Source organism: Desmodus rotundus, chromosome 6, assembly GCF_022682495.2.
Source record: "Desmodus rotundus isolate HL8 chromosome 6, HLdesRot8A.1, whole genome shotgun sequence".
Taxonomy (NCBI): domain Eukaryota; kingdom Metazoa; phylum Chordata; class Mammalia; order Chiroptera; family Phyllostomidae; genus Desmodus; species Desmodus rotundus.
Window position 1 is genome coordinate 28,923,978 of NC_071392.1, and position 20,845 is coordinate 28,944,822.

The 20,845-nt window shown below is 40.8% G+C and overlaps 1 protein-coding gene across 1 annotated transcript in view; it reads left to right on the forward strand.

The window, feature by feature from the left end:
- PON3 (paraoxonase 3) overlaps nt 1-15,505 on the forward strand; it is a 25,786-nt gene extending 10,281 nt beyond the window's left edge. Inside the window, exons 4-9 of the mRNA XM_024577173.3 lie at nt 2,728-2,893; nt 6,845-6,971; nt 10,012-10,209; nt 11,270-11,351; nt 11,610-11,738; nt 14,373-15,505. Coding sequence (XP_024432941.2) covers nt 2,728-2,893; nt 6,845-6,971; nt 10,012-10,209; nt 11,270-11,351; nt 11,610-11,738; nt 14,373-14,531 — 861 coding nt within the window. The 3' untranslated portion in view covers nt 14,532-15,505. The remainder of the gene's footprint in view (nt 1-2,727; nt 2,894-6,844; nt 6,972-10,011; nt 10,210-11,269; nt 11,352-11,609; nt 11,739-14,372) is intronic.
- Nucleotides 15,506-20,845: the final 5,340 nt, after the last annotated feature.

Below are 20,845 nucleotides of genomic sequence, written 5' to 3' on the forward strand. Positions count from 1 at the left end.
GCTGAAACACAACTGAGGCCTAGATGTTCTGTCTAGGGAGGAAAGGCCAGGGGACCTAAACACCATGATCAAGGATATCAAAGGTCAGGGGTCTAAAATCCATGGCGGGTGATATTGCAGGGGGAGAATATGCCAGTTTTGCCTGTTGCTAGGTACCCAGGCTTTCTGCCCTGGTGCCCTTCTGTATCTGGATGTAAATTGCTCAGCCAGTGTGTGCAACTGTCTGCCTCAGTTTCCCCATTCCACCTGCCAAGGAAATTTCCTAGCTTCTTACTATCCTGCCTCATAAAGACTGAATTTGGTAGGCTGATGTTGGGGATGCCCCTAAAGGAGCGTAATGTGGATGGGAGGCAGGGTTCAAAAAGAGAATGTGAATTTTGGTTTTGACAATTTGATTATGAGCTGCCTTCAGGAAAAAGTTGGGAGCGAATGTCAGCTAGAACTCTGGAGAGATATGCCCAGTACATGTGTACATTTAAAAAACATTGGTGTAGGAGAAATACCAAAAATCTTATGAATAAGATCTGCAAGGAAAGAGTATAGAGCTAGAAGGACAGAGGGATGAATGAGGACAGAAGGAAGAAGAGAAGCAGGACTTCTATTGGGAAATTCTCTCTTTTTGCGTTTTTGACAGGAAACAAAGGGGTATACCATGGTGTCAGGTGCCGCGGACATATAGGTAAGAGAAAGTTGAAGGGTTATCAAATAAGAAATTTTGGAGGCCATTAATAGGGCCTTTATGGAGGCATTTCTATAAACTATAGCATACTGATTTTAGGTAATTAGAGTTGGAGTAAATTAAACCAGGTAACAAGATCAAGTGATGTTTCCAAGAAACATTTGATAGTAAAGGGAAGGCAAGCTAAGTGCATGTTTGAATGAGCAGTAAAGTTAGGGGGTGATTTGTTTCAAGAAACAAGAAATGAGCAATTTTTCAGGCAAAAGAAGGGGGCATTGGTGAAAAATAAGTGGTTAAGCAAGAGAGAGGATATAATTTCTAAAGACAGGCCCTAAGGAACAAGGAATCAAACAAACAGATGATGGGGTGAAGAGCTGAAGAAGGATATTCTTTCCTTAAGAAAAGAGGGAGAAAGGAAGAGAGCTGATAAAACTGAAGAATTAGAGACAGAAAGCAGGGAATCAGAAAATTTATGTTGGATGGCATATTTGTTTGTGATTTTTTTTCCCCAGAGAAATAGGAGGTAAAGTTGCCCATTGGAATAAAGAGGAAAAAGGTGTGGGCTCTGGAAAATAAGAAATAAATTTAGAATAGACACTTGGAGAAATGCAATTAGAGTACAGCCATACCATCCTGAACGCACCCAATCTCGTCTGATCTTGGAAGCTAAGCAGGGTCGGGCCTGGTTAGTAGTTGGATGGGAGATTACGATGGTAACTTTGTATGTAGGTTTTTCTGACCTGATTTTAGACTAGCCCTGGAGGTGGACCAGGGCAAAGGCAGTTGGTAAGGAATTTGATAAAGAGGCAGTAAGCAAAGAGTGTGGCTTCCTTAGAAGACTAGCTGCTGATTGATGATAGCATATTTGTGGCCTGGAAGGAGCAGTTTGTAGCTAGGGGCATGCTGCTCTCTCCCCAGGTGCGGTGACTTAAGGAGAATGTAAAGGGGCATCCCACCTTCTCTGATGCGTTTCCGTGTTGCCTGCGGGGAAGCTGGTTTCCAATAAGATTTAGACATAGAAGGATTATTCTAAGAAAAATTTACAGGTGTAGATTCACTCACCGAGATGTGAGGTGGGAGACAGTGGAAGGGGCCAAGAATAGTATTATTTTAAGTAAGAGTGTGTCTGACCGTGTGTGTGTGTATTTATAAGAAAGAGAGGGGTAAGGGAGACAGACAGAGATAGAAGATAGAGTAGGAAAGAGAGAGTTTATGTTGAGTATAAGTGAAAATGAGAGTTCAAGAAAAGATACAAGGTTGATAATATTGATATATATCAGAGTGATGGGGGAGGGATGCCAGGAAGAAGTGGACTGAGTTTTGTAACTTGTGCAGAATAAACCAACCCCAAGACCTGACGCAATGACCAGGGATGCCCCAAAGGCCCAACACATTCAGGATGCCTCTCATCATTGGTTGATAAACACCTGGTTCTTCCAATAAACAGAGCCACTGTCCAAGTTACTGGAATGATTTTTTTTTTGCATTATCTAGAGAAAAAGATTCATGTTCAAATTTTCAGACATATCTGTAGGAACAAACTAGGTCAGAAACAGTCAGCTCTCTGAGACTGGTTCCCCCATGTTAACTCTTGACTAATTCTATTATGAAATACAATGGATGTAGGGATGGAACAATACAATGAAACCACACACTCCTACTCTCTGTGTTGAGGAAGATTAACTACAGAATATCGGGACTGGATAGACTCGTAGCCATCCCACACTGTAACTTCCTCATTTCCTAAATGAGGAACCTGAGGCAAAGGCAGGCCGAGGGACATGCACAAAGTAACACAGCCTAGTGTCTTGCATTGTCTATTTCGGCTAACCCCCTTCTTTCTATATTAAACATTGACTCTGGGATTTTTCCTTTCCCAATGGTTTAGATGACATTGGTAATCCCTCAGATCAGATAATGGCAACCGCTGACAGGGGAAAAAGTCACAGAAATCAAATAGAAATTTACCGCTTTGAGATTTTAACTTCCATATGAAAACATTGTTTTGATCTGTATATTTGTTCACACTTCTTCTCTATTTTTTAAAGGGACTGAAATACCCAGGCATGCCATCCTTTGCACCTGATGAGCCAGGACAAATCTTCATGATGGATCTGAATGAGCAAAACCCAAGGGTCCAGGCACTAGCCATCAGTGATGGTTTTGACAAAGCATCATTCAATCCACATGGGATCAGTACTTTCATCGACAAAGGTAAAGCCTGAAAGCTTAGGAATAAGGGGGAATGAGGGAAATACAAACCACTCATCTCCAACTACTTAAGATTCATGTGAAAGGAGAGAAGATGCTATATTACCATGAAAAGGTACATTTGTAAAATAATAAATGTGTATCAACACATTTTGAAGCATCGCATTAGTGAGATTAGAAGCAATCAATCCCTCTTCCTCCTACCCCCTTTTCTTCTCATTTGACCATCAAAATCAGTTTGCATATTCTCAGAAATCTAACCTATAAACTAAAGAACCTGTGAAAACAATTGTGTGACATTAAAAGCATAACATAAAAGAAAAAATAGGTAAATCAGATTTCACCAAAATTAAAAGCTTTCTGTTTCAAAATACATGATAAAGAAAGTGAAGAAACAACCCAAAGAATGAAAGAAAATGTTTGCTTTTCACAAATCACAAAAGGCCACAGAGTGTACAGTTCCACTTACATTGTGTCCAGAATAGGAAAATCCATAGAGACAAAAACTAGATTAGTGATTGGCAGGGGCTGGGGGTAGTGGGGAACAGGGAGTGACCGCTAGTGGGTATGGGGTGTCTTCTTTCGGGGATGAAAACCTTCTGGTACTAATTAATGGCTATGGTTGTACCACTCTGTGAATATATTAAAAACCACTAACTTGTACATTTTAAAAGTATGAGTTTTATATGTCAAAAAAGCTGTTACAAAAACAAAACATATGTATTACTACATTGCATATGCTTTAAAACAATTTCCAATATTAGTTTTCCTTGTTGATTATTCATAAGTACAGATTGACTTAATCTTTAAATACCTGTGGGTCCATAGAGCGTGCAGAAAATAACAACAGTGAAACCTAACTGATAGTAACGTAGGGAGGGGCCAAATGGAAGCGCTGCAATGCAGGATGTTTAAAGAAACGGCGCTTTAATCCGAAACACGTGCGGAAGTTACAATGCATTGTTCCGTATGAATTGGCTGGACTGATTTAGTGAATAAAAAGGAATGATTCATAATTATTTCTACCCACTTATCCAGTAACTTTCATCTGCACCAACAGTGACTTGTTCAATTTTAAATAAATGGGTACCTCTTAAAATGCGTGAGTACTATTTTATTAAGTAGGTTAAATATAACCCTGAAATCTTATACAGGGGAGGGCAAAAATAGATTTACTGTGCCTTTGTGACATTCTTTTGAGTTAATAAAGCTATTATAATAAATCATAACTTGCATGTCTTTCCATACAAACAACTGTAAATTTACTTTTGCGCACCCCTGTATATCTGTTTATTTGCTTAGCAAGCCCGTCTTTAAAAGGTAATTGTACCCAACAATTTTCTATTGCTTAGTTTACAAAGCATTTTCTTGTATATGTAACTTATTTATTCCTCAAAATAAAACCCTGGATCCGACCTGACACTTGGCCTCTTCCCAACCCATCCAGGCAACGAGTCACAAGGCTCTGTCCAGTCTCCCTCTTCAATATCTACCCAAGCTGTCCGCCTCTCCCCATCCTCACTGCCACCATCGCAGTCCAAGTGTCGAACATGTCTTTCCCATAACTGCACCTTCCCTCTTATACCTGAATCTGTTTTCATAAGCAAGAGTTATTTTCTATGCAAATCCGATCAAGTCACTCTCTTCTTAAAAGTCTCCATGTTTTTCCCATTGCTCTGAAGATAAACTGCAAATCTGCAAAATAACTTGGGTTCCCAGTTGCTCCTCTGACACATTCTGGCATCTGGGTCCTCTCTCCAGCCTCCCTGGACATTCCTCTCCCCACCGACTCTCCACATCAGCCACACTGGGTTTCTTTTGGTCCAGTACAATGTCACATGCCTCAGGGCCTTTACACTGGCAGTTCCCTCTGCCAGGAATGTTTTTCCATTGCTTCTGGCTTATCCTCATCATTCAGACCTCGACTTAAATGTCACCTTCTCAAGGAAGCCTTCCCACCATGTTGTTTTAGGATACAAACCTGGTTATATTTCTTCTGCATGCACTTCTTTTAGCACTCATCAAAATGGCAACTAATGTTTTTTATTAATGTTGAAAGATGCCAACCTTCTTTCCTTCTTCCACTGTTGCTCTATAGTGAGCTCCTTCTTAGAAGCCAAGATGAACTGTCCCTTCTCAAGTGGCTGCCACTCTATGAAGAAGTCATCTCCCACGTCAGTTTCATTTATTTACGAATCGTTTCCTCCCCGTTTTCTTCTTTGGAATATAATCACCATAAAGCATATGTGACTTGTCCATTGCTGGATCCCCAGAGTGTAGAACCTGCTGCTCTGTGAACACGTATTAAATGAATAAAAGAATGCACACTATGAGACAGGCAGCTCAGACATCAATGCTCAGTCTTACAGATGGAGACGTGGAGGTTAGAGAAATGCAGTGAAGTGTGGCTTCACTCCTGTCAGTAGTGAGTGGCAGTTCCAGAACTGGAGTGCAGGTGGTCTAACTTCTAATCCTCTATTCTTTACTCGGGTAAAATTTGGGCTCCAGGCTCTGCTTGAATAATACAAAAGTGACCACTTTTGGGGCTGACACCTAACTAGACATAGGATGCTTCCCCAGAGAAGGTGTAATGAGTGATCAGATGGAGTTGGAGCTATTTTATTGCATGGGATAGTGTTAGAGGTGGAGGTATTTTGATTTGTTTTTGTTTTGGTGGGGGAGAGTGGGAGTTGGTTTGTTTATCTTTTCAGATGGGACTAGTTCACAGTTTACAGATTAGCCCTCAGGCATTTAATCAGGCTTTCAGAAGTGGAGCGTATGATTGACATCTTATTTTATTAGTTACCTCCCTTAATTGTGCATTTGGTTCATAAGGCCAAAACATCACACACAAACTGGAATGAAATGAGGAGACAGAAGAGAACATCATTCTCTCCAGGCAGTGCTTATATGAAAGGAGGGGTCCAGTGGAGGCCTAAAGAAGGGCAAGGCCAGGACAGCACAGGTATTGTTCGTGCCGCGTCTGGCAGAGCATCTGGCTGAGGGCTAAAATCCAACCCCCTGGCCCTGGAACACAACTGGGTCAGACCAAGAGAAAGATTCATCTGTGAGGGAGCCCCTTTCCTTAATTTGGGTCACGGTGTCTGTGTGTTTTAGGGGCCGACTCAGGGCCCAAGTTTTCTCCATTATGTGCTTGGAAACCCCATCAAAGGAGGGAATAGGAGAGGTGAACACAGATCAAGTCTGTGGGGGTTGAGGGGGAGGGTGCAGCGGGCCTTCTCAAGCTCCAGAGCTCAGCTGACCCCGAGTTCCTGAGGAATCAGAAAACTGTCCTTGGAGAAGTTGAATACTGCCCTCAATCCTGTCCACAGCAGTTCACGTACCAGTGTGAAAACTGATAGTTGAACATTCCTGAGGTTACTAACACCCCAAATCAGCTAGTCTCTTTCCCATTGCATCCACATTTACATTCTGTGTCCATTGGCCTCACTAAATATTGTCAGCAACCTTAGGTAGTTGGCTTGCACCAAAAGTTCGTTCTCTACCTGGCAAGTGTTGCTTGTTTTAAGACAGTCACACAACCCTGACAGTTTTTGAGTGTGTGTTGCAATGTAGGGAATTCTCACTGAAAAGCATTCTCAGCAAAGCTTTGTTTGCTTGCCCCCCCTGCTCCTGTTGAAGAGCCATCCAGAGAAACCACATCCGTGTTTACGCTCCACTGTAGTTCTGTCTCTTCCTGTTAGAAAGGAGATGCAGGTGAGGATGAAGGGACCATGTAGACATGTCAGGGCTTGGCTTGGCCACTTGGTGATGGTAAAATTGCCAACAAGTCATTTCCCCCTCTGAGTCTCAATTTCTTCAATAAAATATGGATGCTGACATTTGTCTGATGTATGAGAAAAACCCTTGGACATGACCAAGTTGTACACCAAGTCTAATAATAGTTACAGTAGAAGTAAATTTATGGGGAATGATGTTTTTTTCCCACTCTAGACCATACTGTGTATCTCTATGTTGTGAACCATCCCCACATGGAGTCCACTGTGGAGGTATTTAAGTTTGAGGAACAACAGCGTTCTCTGGTACACCTGAAAACTATAGAACACGAACTTCTCAAAAGGTATGGAATTAAGGTATTTTGTACTCTATTTATTTTGCACCTCTGCTGTGTGCTTTGTTTTCTTGGGCTCAGCAGGCTTTCTTAAACTTTTGTTCTGTAGCGTTGTTTTCTGAAGCTCTGTAAAGGTTCCCATGGTGATACTGCCCAGCACCTCACTGGAAATTGTTGTGTTAGTATTGAATGTCTTTATACTCTCCAGCTTCTTGAAAGCATGTTAATCCTATAAAGGTGCTCAGTTAGATTCCCAACCCTAATTCCATCCTGTACTCCACAGCAATGCAGTACCCCGACTGTGGGGCTCTCTTTGAACGCCTCTACCCATTTCTAGTTGTCTTGGTAGGCTGTGTTCTGAGAGCCGTACCCACTGGGTGTTATAACCAACCTCCAGATGGCTCCTCCTTTGTTCAACGAGAGCTTAAAGTAGAATTTTTAAAAAAGCCTGTGGGCACATAGGAAAAGTTCACATTTATCAAGTTTTGATGATGTGCCAGGCTCTGTACCAAAATACTTAATTTAATTCTCACAATAGCCTTTAGTAATAGGCATGAGTAAACTGAGACTCAAGAGTTTTAGATGAAATAATTGCCCGTTTTACATAATTTGTAAGTGGCAGAACCAGAGTGTAAACCTAGATCTGTCTGAATTCAAAGCTGGGCTCTCAATCACAATGAAAAACATCTTCCTTATTGTGTTGAAAAAAAAATAGTACATTTTTTAGTGGATAGGTTGGTTGCCTGTTTCAAGGCTATCACAAACAATGAAGACTTCGTCTTTTATAAAATGGACCCAACACTGAAAGACGGGCTCTATAACAGTAAAGGTTAATCTTTCCATGAGATAGAAGAATGGGAAAAGAAAAGAAAGTTCACCTTCTCGTCTTTGTTCTCTTTCTCAACACTGTGTATGAACTTCTCCCACAGAATCTGGGAGCAACAACAGCAGTGGGCAGGAGAACTAGGTGAAGTTGAAGTTCCTGAACTTCTCTCATGACCCCTTGTGCTGGGTTCTGAGGATGGCCATGGAGTGACTGAGAAACTGGATAAGTCACTTAACCTGTGCTTCAATTTTCTCAGAAAATGCAGATTCTCGTAGTGGCCTAACTCACCTGACCGGGCACTGTGAGGATCAAGGGCAATAACGTGTGACCTCACAGGAAGAGTTCCTCAGAAATCACAGCCTGGAAGAAAACTCCATACGGGACTATTTAATTAGGGAGTATAATTCCAGGACGCAAAAGTGAGATACCAGCCTGAGGCAGGGCAAAGGGGGTGTTATGGGTTGAACTGTGTTCCCTAAAGAAGATATGTTGCAACATTAACCACAATATTTCAGGACATGACCTGGTTTGGAAATAGGATCATGGGTAGATATTATTCATAATTAAGTCTCACTGTATTGGTTGGCCCTTAATCCAACATGACTGGTGTCCTCATAAGAAAACAGACAGACACACAGGGAGAATGTCACGTGAAGCTGGAGAGTGAGGTTGGAGTGATGCATCTGCAGCCCCAGGCACGCCTGGAGCTACGAGAAGCAGGCAGAGACAAGGGAGGATCCCCCCACGGAATCTTCAGGGGGACGTGGCCCTGTCAGTGCCTGCCTGATCGCAGACTTCTAGCCTCCAGAACTTTAATACATTTCTGTTGTTTTCTGCCACCAAGCTTGTGGTACTTTGTTATGGCAGCACTTCTAGACATTCATACAGGGGACAGTCTATAGTAAATACATTACTAAGTCAGCCATTGCTAAATGCATGGACTCGTGCTCAAGGAAGCCACATAAGGACAACGTGATCAGGGTAAGAAAGGGAAAAGAGCTTACCCACCAACCCTATCTCTCATTAGTCCAAGGTTTGCCTGGAGGGGTGTTACACTGCAGTACCCGTATAAGCCGTAAGTCATGTCTGGTGATATCCTGGGTTTTGGACACACACACTTGAACAAGCATTTTAAGGGGTAGAACAAGGTGCTATGACAACACATCATGAGGGAATTTAATTTAATCTATGGGGTCAGGAAATACTTGCTAAAGAAAGGAATACTTATGCTGAGACTCCAAAGATGAGTAGCCCGATGACCTTGGGAAAGTCATTATACATCAAAACCTCAGAATATTTCCCCGATTCTTCCAAGTTTTCTTCCCAATTTATTCTTAAAAAATTTAATTATTTTTAAACATTTTCAAGTCTGTTTTTTTTTAACTTTTCCAAAATCGAAATGCTTTTATTTTTTTTAATGTTGTAAGAGTAAGACTTCATTTAAAAATTGTAGTGGTATTGAAGAACATAACTAGGAAAGAATAGCACTTATAATTTCCCCTACTCAGGGAAAATATAAAGATCATGATGACTGGGGTTATGCTGCAGTAGCAGAAAAGGAAAACCCTAACACCTTTAGGGGTTCAGAAGCACAGTTTCATTTTGCTCTCTCACTCATGCCGTGTCTCTCGTGTAGGTGACACAGGGACTCAGTTTTATACTATACTCATGTAGGGCTGTAGGAGGACCACACTGTGTATCCTCAGAAAGTTGCTGGTTCTTGGGGAAGAGTGGGGGAAGCATGGTGGGTCACCAACTGGCTCTCCAAGTCTTCCATCTGAAAGCCACACGCATCACTTCGTTTCATCTGCCAAAGCAAGTGGGATGGCCATGCCTCACATCAAGGGCATTGGAGGAGCCTAATTCCAGAAAGAGGAGAACCAGCACCACTGGTGACCTGCACCACTACCGCCACAGATAATTCTTATAAACATTTATCCATCCAAGATTGGGAGTTTGAGGCTTATTTGTATATTTACTTGTTTTTGCTGATGTCTGCGGAAGCGAGGAGTGAAAAAGCAACAAAAAGTTAAAAAAAAAAAAACCATGAGGGCAATGAAAAATCATGTACTTTCTGTGGATTTTTAAAATTCATATTAGTTTATGTATACTTTTGCAAACTGATGAACATAATGGTCTTTGTAGAGATTTGGTGCCTTCAGCAGCAGTCACTATTTAACAATACTCCATAGGTTCTCTCTCTCTTTCTCTGTCTCTACTTAGTGTGAATGACATTGTGGTTCTTGGACCAGAACAGTTCTATGCCACCAGAGACCACTATTTCACCAACTTCTTGTCACTGTTAGAGGTGATCATGGAACTTCACTGGACTTACGTTCTTTTCTATAGTCCGAGCAAGGTCAACGTGGTGGCCAGAGGATTTATTTCTGCCAATGGGATTACAATCTCACCAGACAAAAAGTAAGTAAGCTCTTTTATGATTTTTCTACCCTTTGGCCTTGACATTTTAGTGGACTCCTCCCCCTAAGAGGTGGGTTACTTCCTTAGCTTAAGTAGACAATACATGTGTGGAAGAATCAGCAGTAGCCAGGGTTTTTACTACCTGTTTGATGTGCAGCAAACCATTTGCCTTCTTGCACCTTAGGCTCCCTGCAATGAAATGAGGAATGTGGACTCCAGGATATAAAGTCCTTGTTTCAGTTTTTCTTATGGAACTCTAGAAACACACTTAACCTAACACACTAAAAAGGAAAGGGAAGCCACCATACCTGTGCCTCTTAATGAGACTGGAAGGCCTTTAACTGTGTATACTAAGTTCAGCTACCCAAAAGTTCTTATTAGAAGGAGATGCCCAATTTAGACTGGGCATTGCAATTGTATAAATTTCAGACTTACTGATTCTCTGCAGCAGTTTTCTATGCGAAAATACTTTTTATGAAACATACAGTTTTATGGAAAATTCCTTTAAAGTGTTTTAAAATGGAAGGTTTTTTTTTTTAAAAAAAGAGAAGTACCATAAACACATAAATTTGAGACCATGAATAGAGAGGATCGCTATGGAAAACAACTAAGTGTTCTTCCTTTTAGAAATGATTGTGACGGAGCTTCATGGCCATCTGGTTGTTCTTGCCAAGGACTAGTTTTTGGATGTATCGCCTCTTTTTGTCCTATAAGAGGTCCACTTACTTCCATTCAATTTAAAGACATTCAACTTAAAGAGTCCCGAATAATGAGACTGAACGTATATGTCATCTAGAAACACCAATTTCATCACTTTATAGTTATAGCATCTGTTCAGAGTTTATTTAAAGCACCTCAAGAATATTAAAAATACCATCCCATTATCTTTTTTTTTTTGCTATGATTTAGAAAGCCATTATAGTGGTTTCTTGAACTATTGTTAATTTTTATACATGTTATCCCAAATAAAATTTAGTGTCATCTTTTAATAGTACTATAATATTAATAATACTTTAATAATACTAATACCACTGAAATGTAAATGTGATTTATTTCAAAGGTATATCTATGTAGCTGATGTAGCGGATAAGAATATTCATGTAATGAAAATACATGCTAACTGGGATTTAACTCGACTGAAGGTAAAAGTACCCTGGCTTGTCTATGCAACGTGGCCTTTTACATTAGCTCCCATGCTTGATCTAGGAATGTGTTCCTTGAATGAAGGAAACATGTCAATTAAAAAAAAATGATGATGAAGGTGTGCTTGCACTTTTAAAATTCAGTAACAAAGCCTGTTATTAATACTAACTTTAGGAGCCAGAAGGAGCTGGTGTGAGGGAGGAGGGGTAAGGAGGAAAGTCAGAACCACGTCCTCACCTCTTCCTCTTTGTTGGAAGGTAGTACAGTTGGACACCCTGGTGGACAACTTAACCGTGGATCCTGACACGGGAGATGTTTTGGCAGGATGCCATCCTAATGCCATGAAGCTGATCCTCTATAACCCTGAGGATCCTCCAGGGTCAGAAGTAAGTTCCTATACTTCTCTGAGCTCACAGGCAAGGCTGTAAGATGAACAATTTGTGGAGGTGACTTGGGAGAATTTAGTGGGTCACACATGATGTTCCAGAAATGAGCAAATGAACATATGGAATGGGGAGAGATTTTGCCAGGACGAGGAGATATGGCCCATTAACCCTTTCAGGATACGGGATGCCAATTTAACATCCATGCTAGACAATGTGCCCCATCCTAGCCAGGGCTATACCACTGGGAATAGTAGGAAAATATGAGCTTGGTTATTCATATTGACCAGGGTGGCTACTCATATTTCCAATCAGCATGGAGGCTCAGAGCAGGCCCTGAGGAGACTGATACAGAGAACCACTTTCTTTCACACAACCAAACGTGAAGCTCGAAGGAGAGGGTTTAAATGGCTGTAGTCTCAAAACAAAATTAATTTTTTGCCACCAGGTTCTAGTATATGTGATAGTGTTAAAGAATGTCTCATTTTAAAGATGTTATTTGTGTTATTTAACACCTCTTCTAAACAATAGCACAGTCCTTTGAATTTTACATGGCATTGAAAACAGTAGCTTAATGCATTGCATTTTCTATAGCATTAAGTTTAAGAATAAAAAAATCTCAAGTGAATTTAAATATAGATATAAATTCTTGGCAGATACACTCTGAGATATTTAGTCATAAAAACGTGTTGAGCATATATACCAGACTTTGTTTCAATGCTTAGGATATATCAGAAGACAAAATATACAAAGATCCTTGTTCTTAGGGAGGGGGCACAGATAATAAACAATAAACATAAGAAACAGTAAATTATATAATAAGCTTGAAGGTGGTAAGTTCTATGGGGAGAAAATACAATAAACAGGAGTAGTGTGGACAGGGGACGAACAGGGCCTGTGATAAAATAGAGAGATCAGAGTAGGCGGTAAGTTTTGAAGAGAGATACAATGTTTGAATCCAGGTTTGGGCAGTCGGGAAACTGATATTCAGACCCTAGCCGTGTAACTGACCCATGGGTGAATTAGAACACACAATTATTGCTGCTTCTAATACAAGGGGGGACCCCAAAACACTGAGTTTATTTATTAAATATTGTGTATTTATTCTTACATGTTTAACCTTCAGTCACCTTCAAACTGCTCTCCATTTGATGCAATACACCTATCGAGATGTTTTTTTCCACTGCTTGAAACAGTTTTTGAACTTGTTGATTTGGATGCCTTTTAGTGCTTCTTCCGTTTTTTTGTTTCACCTCTTCCACATTGACAAAACATTTACTTTTAAGGACTCTTTTCTTCCAGGGAAACAAAAAAAAAGTACCTTGGGGAGAGATTGGGTGAATAGGGAGGATGGTGCATGGGGGTCATGCCGTTTTGGGTCAAAAACTGCTGAACATTCAGCACAGTGTGGGCAGGTACTCCTGTAAATCCCCATCATGAAATGGGCAAATGTGTTAAAAGAGTCTTCAAAAACCTTCACTGAAGCTGAACACAGCCTCTCACAACAATGCCAGCTGGTACACTGATACAGATGGGTTTCCTAGAATACTCACCTAGCCCTCCAGAAGATATTTCGGTCTTTTGGGGTCCCCCCTCATATATTGCTTTTCTTTAGGTTTTTAAAATTGTTTCTCTTATTAATATACTTGTCACATCTTCTTTAACAAAGAAAGCAAGACATGTAAAAAGAAACAAAAGTCCAGCCTGAACCTAAAGCCTGAAGAATCGTTACCCTAAACTAGCAAGCTATCCTTGCCTCGGATGTGCACCCCCCCCAAAACTGATAACTGTTCTACAAACACCCAACAAAAATGTCTGCTTTAAGAAAATTAAAATACAACCTATATGGTAATTTGAAAATTGTTTAGGATCTTTTTCATGTCTGTGTTTTCAAGTTTAATCATTTGTGTATTTTAGGTAAGACTTCTTTCTTCACGGTCACTGACACCCTTTCTTTTTGGTTGAAGCCAATGTGTTCTACATCATTTCCAAGCTTGAGCATTTTCCTGTAACAAACCTGAGATGCAGTTGTAGGATTTTCCTTAAGACATTAAAAAAACCCAAACTCAACTAAACTATTCTAATAAGAGATGTCGATATAGACTCATGACTTGTGAATTTCGAATTGGTTTAATTCCTGTCCTGTCTTGTGTGAATGAACTTCACCCAAACTCTTTGAAAACTTGAGCACTTATATATTAACTTATTAGCAACTTAAAGTATGTTAATCCTGGGGATCCATAACGGTCTGAGGTAGGGATGAGTCAGGCTGAATTCCAAAGCACGCACTCTTTACGCTTCCTAGTCACTCCTGGGATGTGAGGGGCTCCGGCTGGGATGACCATCATCCTACTGGTCCCCAGGTGGGGTTGGCTTACTCACTACATGGCCCTTTTCCATTTCTCCCTGTGCCTCCGTTGAGAACATGTCTAATGTCAGATAACTAGTCCACTGGACTGCATAGATGTCATTAGGACATGAATACTTTCACCAGAAGAAGAAAAACATGATTGAAGATACACAGATTTTAGCTAGTTGATTTCTGAAGTATATCAGTCCTAGAGTATTTGGGAAGGGAAATATCACTGATGGCTGTTTGCTCATACAGGGTACTAACAAATTATCTTTTCTTGGCAGGTTCTTCGCATCCAGAATGTTCTGTCTGAGAAGCCCAGGATAAGCACCGAGTATGCCAACAATGGCTCTGTGCTTCAGGCCAGCACTGTAGCTTCTGTATACAAAAGGAAACTTCTCATAGGCACCATATATCACAAAGCTCTGTACTGTGAGCTCTAGACTCCAGATAATCCCAAAGGCTACATGTTTGGTAAAAGTAGACCCCTCATTCTGTGAGAAGTGAGACTGCGAGGAAATGGCAAACACCAACAAAAGGGTGCCCCACTTTTCTAATGGGCAGAAGTGAAAAAGCAGAGAGGTTACCTAATATTCACCAAATTGAAAGTCAAGATAGTAACAGTCCAACAATATGCCAAATCTCTTAACTCATTTTGTCTAGCCCCCCCATGTTCCTTCCACAGGAAGATGTGGTGAGCGAGGTGGCCAGCTCCCCTAGGACTCCTTGGTAGCTGTGTGGCAAAACCACCCCCTAGAACTGTCGTGTTCTGAGTAACCCACCATCCAGACCGGGAGAAAAGCTAATGTTCAAATACTTTCAACCTCCTTCTCTCCCTTCAGTTGTGCTAGGCACAAACTCCAATCCAATGCCCAGCGTGTGGATAAAAGCACGATTTAGCATCACAGGACTCCCCAAAGACCTCCTCAACTTTGCGTTCTCCCCAGCGCAGACACGGGCCGTCAGGGGCTGGGAAGTCCGACTGAGAGAGGCCTCACTTAGGGCAAGCAGGGCTGACCTCGTCCTTTGTAGTCGGTCTTTATTTGTGCAATAGTTACCCTGTATCTGTGATTTCACTTTCCGTGGTTTAAGTTACCTGTGGTCATTCACAGTCCAAAACTAGAACATGAAAAATTCCAGAAATAAATGAAAGTTTTAAATTGCACGACATTCCGAGTGGCAGGATGAAATCTGGAGCCTTCCATCCCCTGCTGCGCCGGAGGTGACTCATCCCTTTGTCCAGCGTCTCCACACTGCACGCGCTCTCCCCACCTGCTGTCATTCAGCTTCCCTCTGGCTTAGCACATCTACTGTCACGTGGTATCGTAGTGCTTGTGTTGAAGTAACCCTTATTTTATGTGACAGTGGCCCTAAAGCTATTCATCTAACTTTTATTACAGTATACTTTAAAAAATTGTTCTATTGTATTATTCATTATTGTTAATCTCTTACTGTGCCTAATTTATAAATTAAACTTTATAATACAATGGCGGGAAAAAGTAGATTTACAGTTGTAATGCAAATAAATCATACAATAATTGATAAATAATAATACCAGAATAAACTGTTTTGCATATTGACAACTGTAAACCTACTTCTACTTACACTCGTAAGTGTGTAAGTGTAGGACAAAACATAGTGTACACTGGGTTCCATGCTCTCCACAGTTCCAGATATCCACTGGGGGTTTTGGAACATACGCTGCACAGATAAGGGGAGACTATTCTAGTGATTTCTGAATCTGAAGTATTATAATCAACTTGGCTCTGAACCATGAGAGGAAGCCTCAGAGATGTTACCTTTGAGTGTCTTTGACTTGCTCTCTTGGTTAATGCAACAAACACTTAGTAAGCAACGCCCTGTAGTGTTGGACCTGAGGAATCAGAAATAGCACAGTTCTGGCCTGAAGTTCTATCTTAAGGACCGACTCAATTTTTGTTTTATTAGAAGGAATAGAAATGTCCCTTTCTTGGTCAAAAACCAGGACAGCCTTTAGCAAATCATTAATGGGAACCAGTATCCCCAAGCACCCCATCCCTTCCCTTTCTCTGACTTTTATTGGGAAGTGGTTGGTTGGGTTTTTTATTTTTCCTCTTTTCTCTCTTCTGAGAATGGAGAGTTGGGGAGGCCTCTTTATTTCCTAGAGAATTTTGCACAGTTGGATGAAAGTTTTGCTGAAAAGTTTTGTTGCAGAGTAAAACTACATTTTAGCCCACATAACTCTTCCTGATTTAGAGTAAGATCCAAGTTTCCATTGCTTCAGGGGAGGAATAACTCAGCAGAATGCTATAGTAAATTCTCGTATTTTAAGTTCCAAAAACTTAACATTCAGGTGGACACTGAAAAAAGTAATAACTAAGCATGTATACCAGTTTTGAAAAATATAGTCTTTTTTTTCCTGTCTCTGTTAGTTTAGATAACATTTACCAGATTAGAGAGAACATGGAGAGCCCAAGATGGGGAAGCTGAGGGCATTCAGATGTGGGGGTTTCCTCACCATGGGCTCTGCCCCACCTGCTCCCCAGACCAAGTTAGGAAAGAGTGGTTTATGAATCCCCCAGAGAGATGTGGGGGTCTGACTGCTAGGGGAGCAACGTGTGCTCTCACAGGGAGGCCTAGGAAAGTCACCGGGCACTGGGGATCCTCTGCATGTAGACACCCCAGTCTTTATGCGATTATCTTGAGCCTCTTCTCTCACTTGGCTTGGGAAGGAGAGGGATTGCTCCTCACAACAAATGCTGCACGTGGAGGACGCATTGTCTTCCGTTCCCCAGTCTTTCTGTTCGGGTTGTCAGAGACGTGGGTGTGAATACTAGGGTGATGATTAGGGGCAGCTGAGCTCAGGAAAAAGACTAGTAAAAATCAGAACAAAAACCAATGTGGTAGAAACTACAAGCAAGAACGCCCCCATGAGCGTCCTCCTGGTGCTCATTCCTATGCGGAGCTCCCTCCCGCGTCCAACATGGCTGAGCTGTGTGAATAATACATATAGTAGAAACGATGATCTGTGACTGCTGAGGGTAGGTCACATAGACAACTTGCCATTGCTGTCTTGCTCACACAAACCGTGCAGCCTGTGACCTGTTTCCTCAGTTCGAGTCAAACCACATATTGAATGTCATTTTTAGAATCCCACTTCTAGGTTCAAATTTTCATCACACTAAGCTACTATAACAAAGGGACTCCAAATAAAGTGGCTTCAAGAATAGACAAATTGCTTCCATTGACATTCTATTAATATGAGTGTAGTCATGGCTATACCTAGTTGGAAGGGGGGCTGGGAAATTTAATTTATCTGGGTAGCCTTGTGCCCAGAAAGGAGGGATTTGGGTAGGTAGTATCCACAACCACAGCTCCTTAAAATGACTCAAAAACAGTTTGGAAATCATAATTCTAACACCATTAAAGAAGTTGAGTTAGTAATTTAACAATCTTTACATTAAAGGAAATTATAGAGACAAGTGTTGATAAGGTTAAAGTAGATAAGTAACATAATTAATTCGTATAATGAAATACTATACAGCAATATATATAACAATTAGAACTACATGCAATGATATCTATAAATGTCACAAATAATATTGATCTAAATAAACCAAAAACAAATACATGTATATAATTTTATTTGGGAAAATTCCAAAACGAGCCAAATTAAACAGCGTGACTTAAGGATGCATGCATAGGTGGTTAAGTTAGAACAGGGGGTGGTGTCCGCACACCAAAAAGGGTGCAGGTTCAATCCCTGGATCCCCATCTGGGGCACATGCAGGAGACAACCGATCGATGTTTCTCTCTCTTTCTCTCCCCCTTCCTCCCTTTCCAAAATCAAGAAAAACATCCTGGCTTGAGGATTAAAAATAGTAAGAACAAATAAGTAAATAAGTAAGTAAATAAATAAATGTGTTTTTAAAAAGTTAGGATACTGGTTGGCTCTAGGGAAGATGACTATTGTGTTCAGGGCAAGATACATAGGAAACTCCTGGAGCACTGGCAGTATTACATTTGCTGACCTGGTCTGTGGCTTACACTGATGTTTCTCTTATAATTACTCTAGAGTTGTGCGTATGTTTTTCATAAACTCTAAGGTATACATGATATATCTCACAACGGTTTTTTCATGCATATGTAAAAGCTAAATCAACTTCAAAAAATAAAATGAAGGACAGGGATAGGCCTAATAAAAAAGATTTAGTATTTGTGCAAGAAGAAAACCAAATAGATGAGTGGACTAGAATAGAGATCTGAGACATATTTCTCTTTAGGGACTTAGTATAAGATTAAGTGAGCAGTACCAATTCATAGGGAAAGGATGTTTGTTTAGGGCATGGTTTTGGGAGGATGCATTCACTCTACAGAAAGAAAGAAAACTATGTCATGCTTAACCTCACTAGGTAACTACCAAACAAGGGTCTGTAAGCTTGAGAGTTAATAGAAGATACTGTAGGAGAGTATCTTTATGACCTAAGGGTAGGAAGGGCTTTGAAACAAAAGTTCAAAAATAGAAACCCTAAGACAAAAATGTTGATTAAATTTGATTCATCAAAACTGAGGATTTTCATTCAGGGAAGGACATCATTGACAAAGATAATAGATTATTAATTGAAGAATGAGAATTATTTGCAATGTTAAACTGGCAAGGTATTAGTAAGTACAACATATTAGGGACTCCGGAGAATATCGAAGTGGTGATAGTAACCCCAAGGAATAAGAGGCAGATGGTGTGAAGAGACCATTTACAGAAGATGGGGAAAAAAATCAAGCACATGAAAAGATGTTGAGAGTCTTTAGTAGTCAGAGAGGTGTCAATTAAAACAGTACTCTCAAATCACTTTAGCTGTGTTTAACTAGCAGACATTAAAAGGCTAGATATTGCCAAGTGTTGATGGGGAGGTAGGGATATAAGGAACCTTCTGCATCGTTGCTAGAAGGGTAGATAGTTGCAGCCAAAAGAGGTAAGACCAGAGCTTAAGGAATCAAAAGCACCACAGAGGTCAGAGCCATGTCTGCAGCCAAGGTCCACACGAGGAAAACATGCTTGCAATACTGCATCTTTCCTTAATTTGTTTCAAATTTTAGTGTCGCTCCAGCCATTCCGATTTGCAGACACTCAAGTACATATTAGACCGTGGCTTCAAGAGAGCGGTGGAAATATAGGTCCTAGTTTCTACCTCCACAGGGCAGGAAGGCACACCAGAAGGACAGACTCCTACTACCTCCTGCCCAAGTAGGGCTCGAGCATGGGTATTTTGCAAAATCTCCCCACACCATCCTAATATGTAGCCAGTGTTTTAAAACTCTGCACCCAAAGGATATCGGGAAAGAGGCGGAAAGTGTTGATACTGCCTCTCCATCACACCATCACAGAGCACCTGGCGCACACTCGGTATTGTTGATGTACCGCGTTCATATTGTTTGCAACAATACTGCAGGACTTTTTCTATAGCAAGAAAACAAATCATGCACCTTTTGCCAAAATTCATTTTTCCATACAATGAGATTGTTCAGAAAAGCAATTTACTGGAGACATAAAAGACCATAATTAGCACAGTCAAGGGCAAGTCGTCCGACTGAGGAAAACCAAGAGGAACGTGCTGAGGTAGGAGCAGAGAATGTAATGGAAACTTTTAACACTCAGCTTGATACCGTGTAGAACAGACGTAGCAGAAAAAGCTCAATCCATCAGGGATGACTTTGGAAACTGGTGATATAAATACGTATCACAAAATTGTGTTCATCAAGCTCCAGGCATGGCCCAGCAGAGGATCCCTGCGGTTCCTAACAGTTAACTGATTAATCACATGAACTTGCAGAAGTCATTGATTCCATTAAGAAGTAAAACCTAAATGAAGAGCAGATGGAGCATTCTGTGGACTGCTAGCAATTTCCACTACAGAAAAAATAGTGGTTTCAGCAGTGGAATATGAAGATTGTCTGTGGGTAGAATGTCAACTCAAGATCTTAAAACAAATTGTTCATGAATGAACTCTAGAGAAGCCCATTAATATTCAAAACTATCATATGATAAGCTAAAAGTCACACACACACACCATACATACTTAATTAGTGGAAATAATAAAGTCAGATATGCCCTACCCTTCACAGATTTAAATATTTCAGTCCTTTTTATCTTTATCTTGCTACCCTCACTTCTTCCCAGAATTTTTCCTGATAGGCATTCTCTCATTAAACCATGTGCTTCTGAAATCTTCTCTCAGCTTCCACTTCTAAGAAACCAAATACAGGCATTCAACATGATTTCTGCTTGCCCAGGAGAGAAACCAGACGCTCACTTTCTCAGCTTCTATGGTAGGCTGGATAACTACGGCCCAATCACCCTGGTTCGCTTTTTGGTATGCTCATCTCAGTGGGCTGATGCATCTCTGTGCTCTTGAGCTTAAGTGGCCATATGACTTACTTTGACCAATGGTATGTTGGTGGAAGCAACCATATGTCATTACCAGGTAGAAATTTTAAGAGTCAGTATGTGTTTCCCTGTGTGTCTTTGCCCCCAAACTGGCAATATTCTAGACACAGTCTGTTGTGCCAGCCTGGATCCTGGGTTGGAGATGACAGGAACCAGAGCTGCAGCCAACCTGCAGTGGGCATGTAAAAGGAGCAGTAAATAAACTATTGTCGTTGTGAGCCTCTGGCTGGCATGCTGCAGTAGTTAGTTCTTTTTCATTTGTTGTGTGTAGTATTTCTTTGTATTACTATACCACAATTTATGTATCTGCTCTACCATTGATAAACATTTATG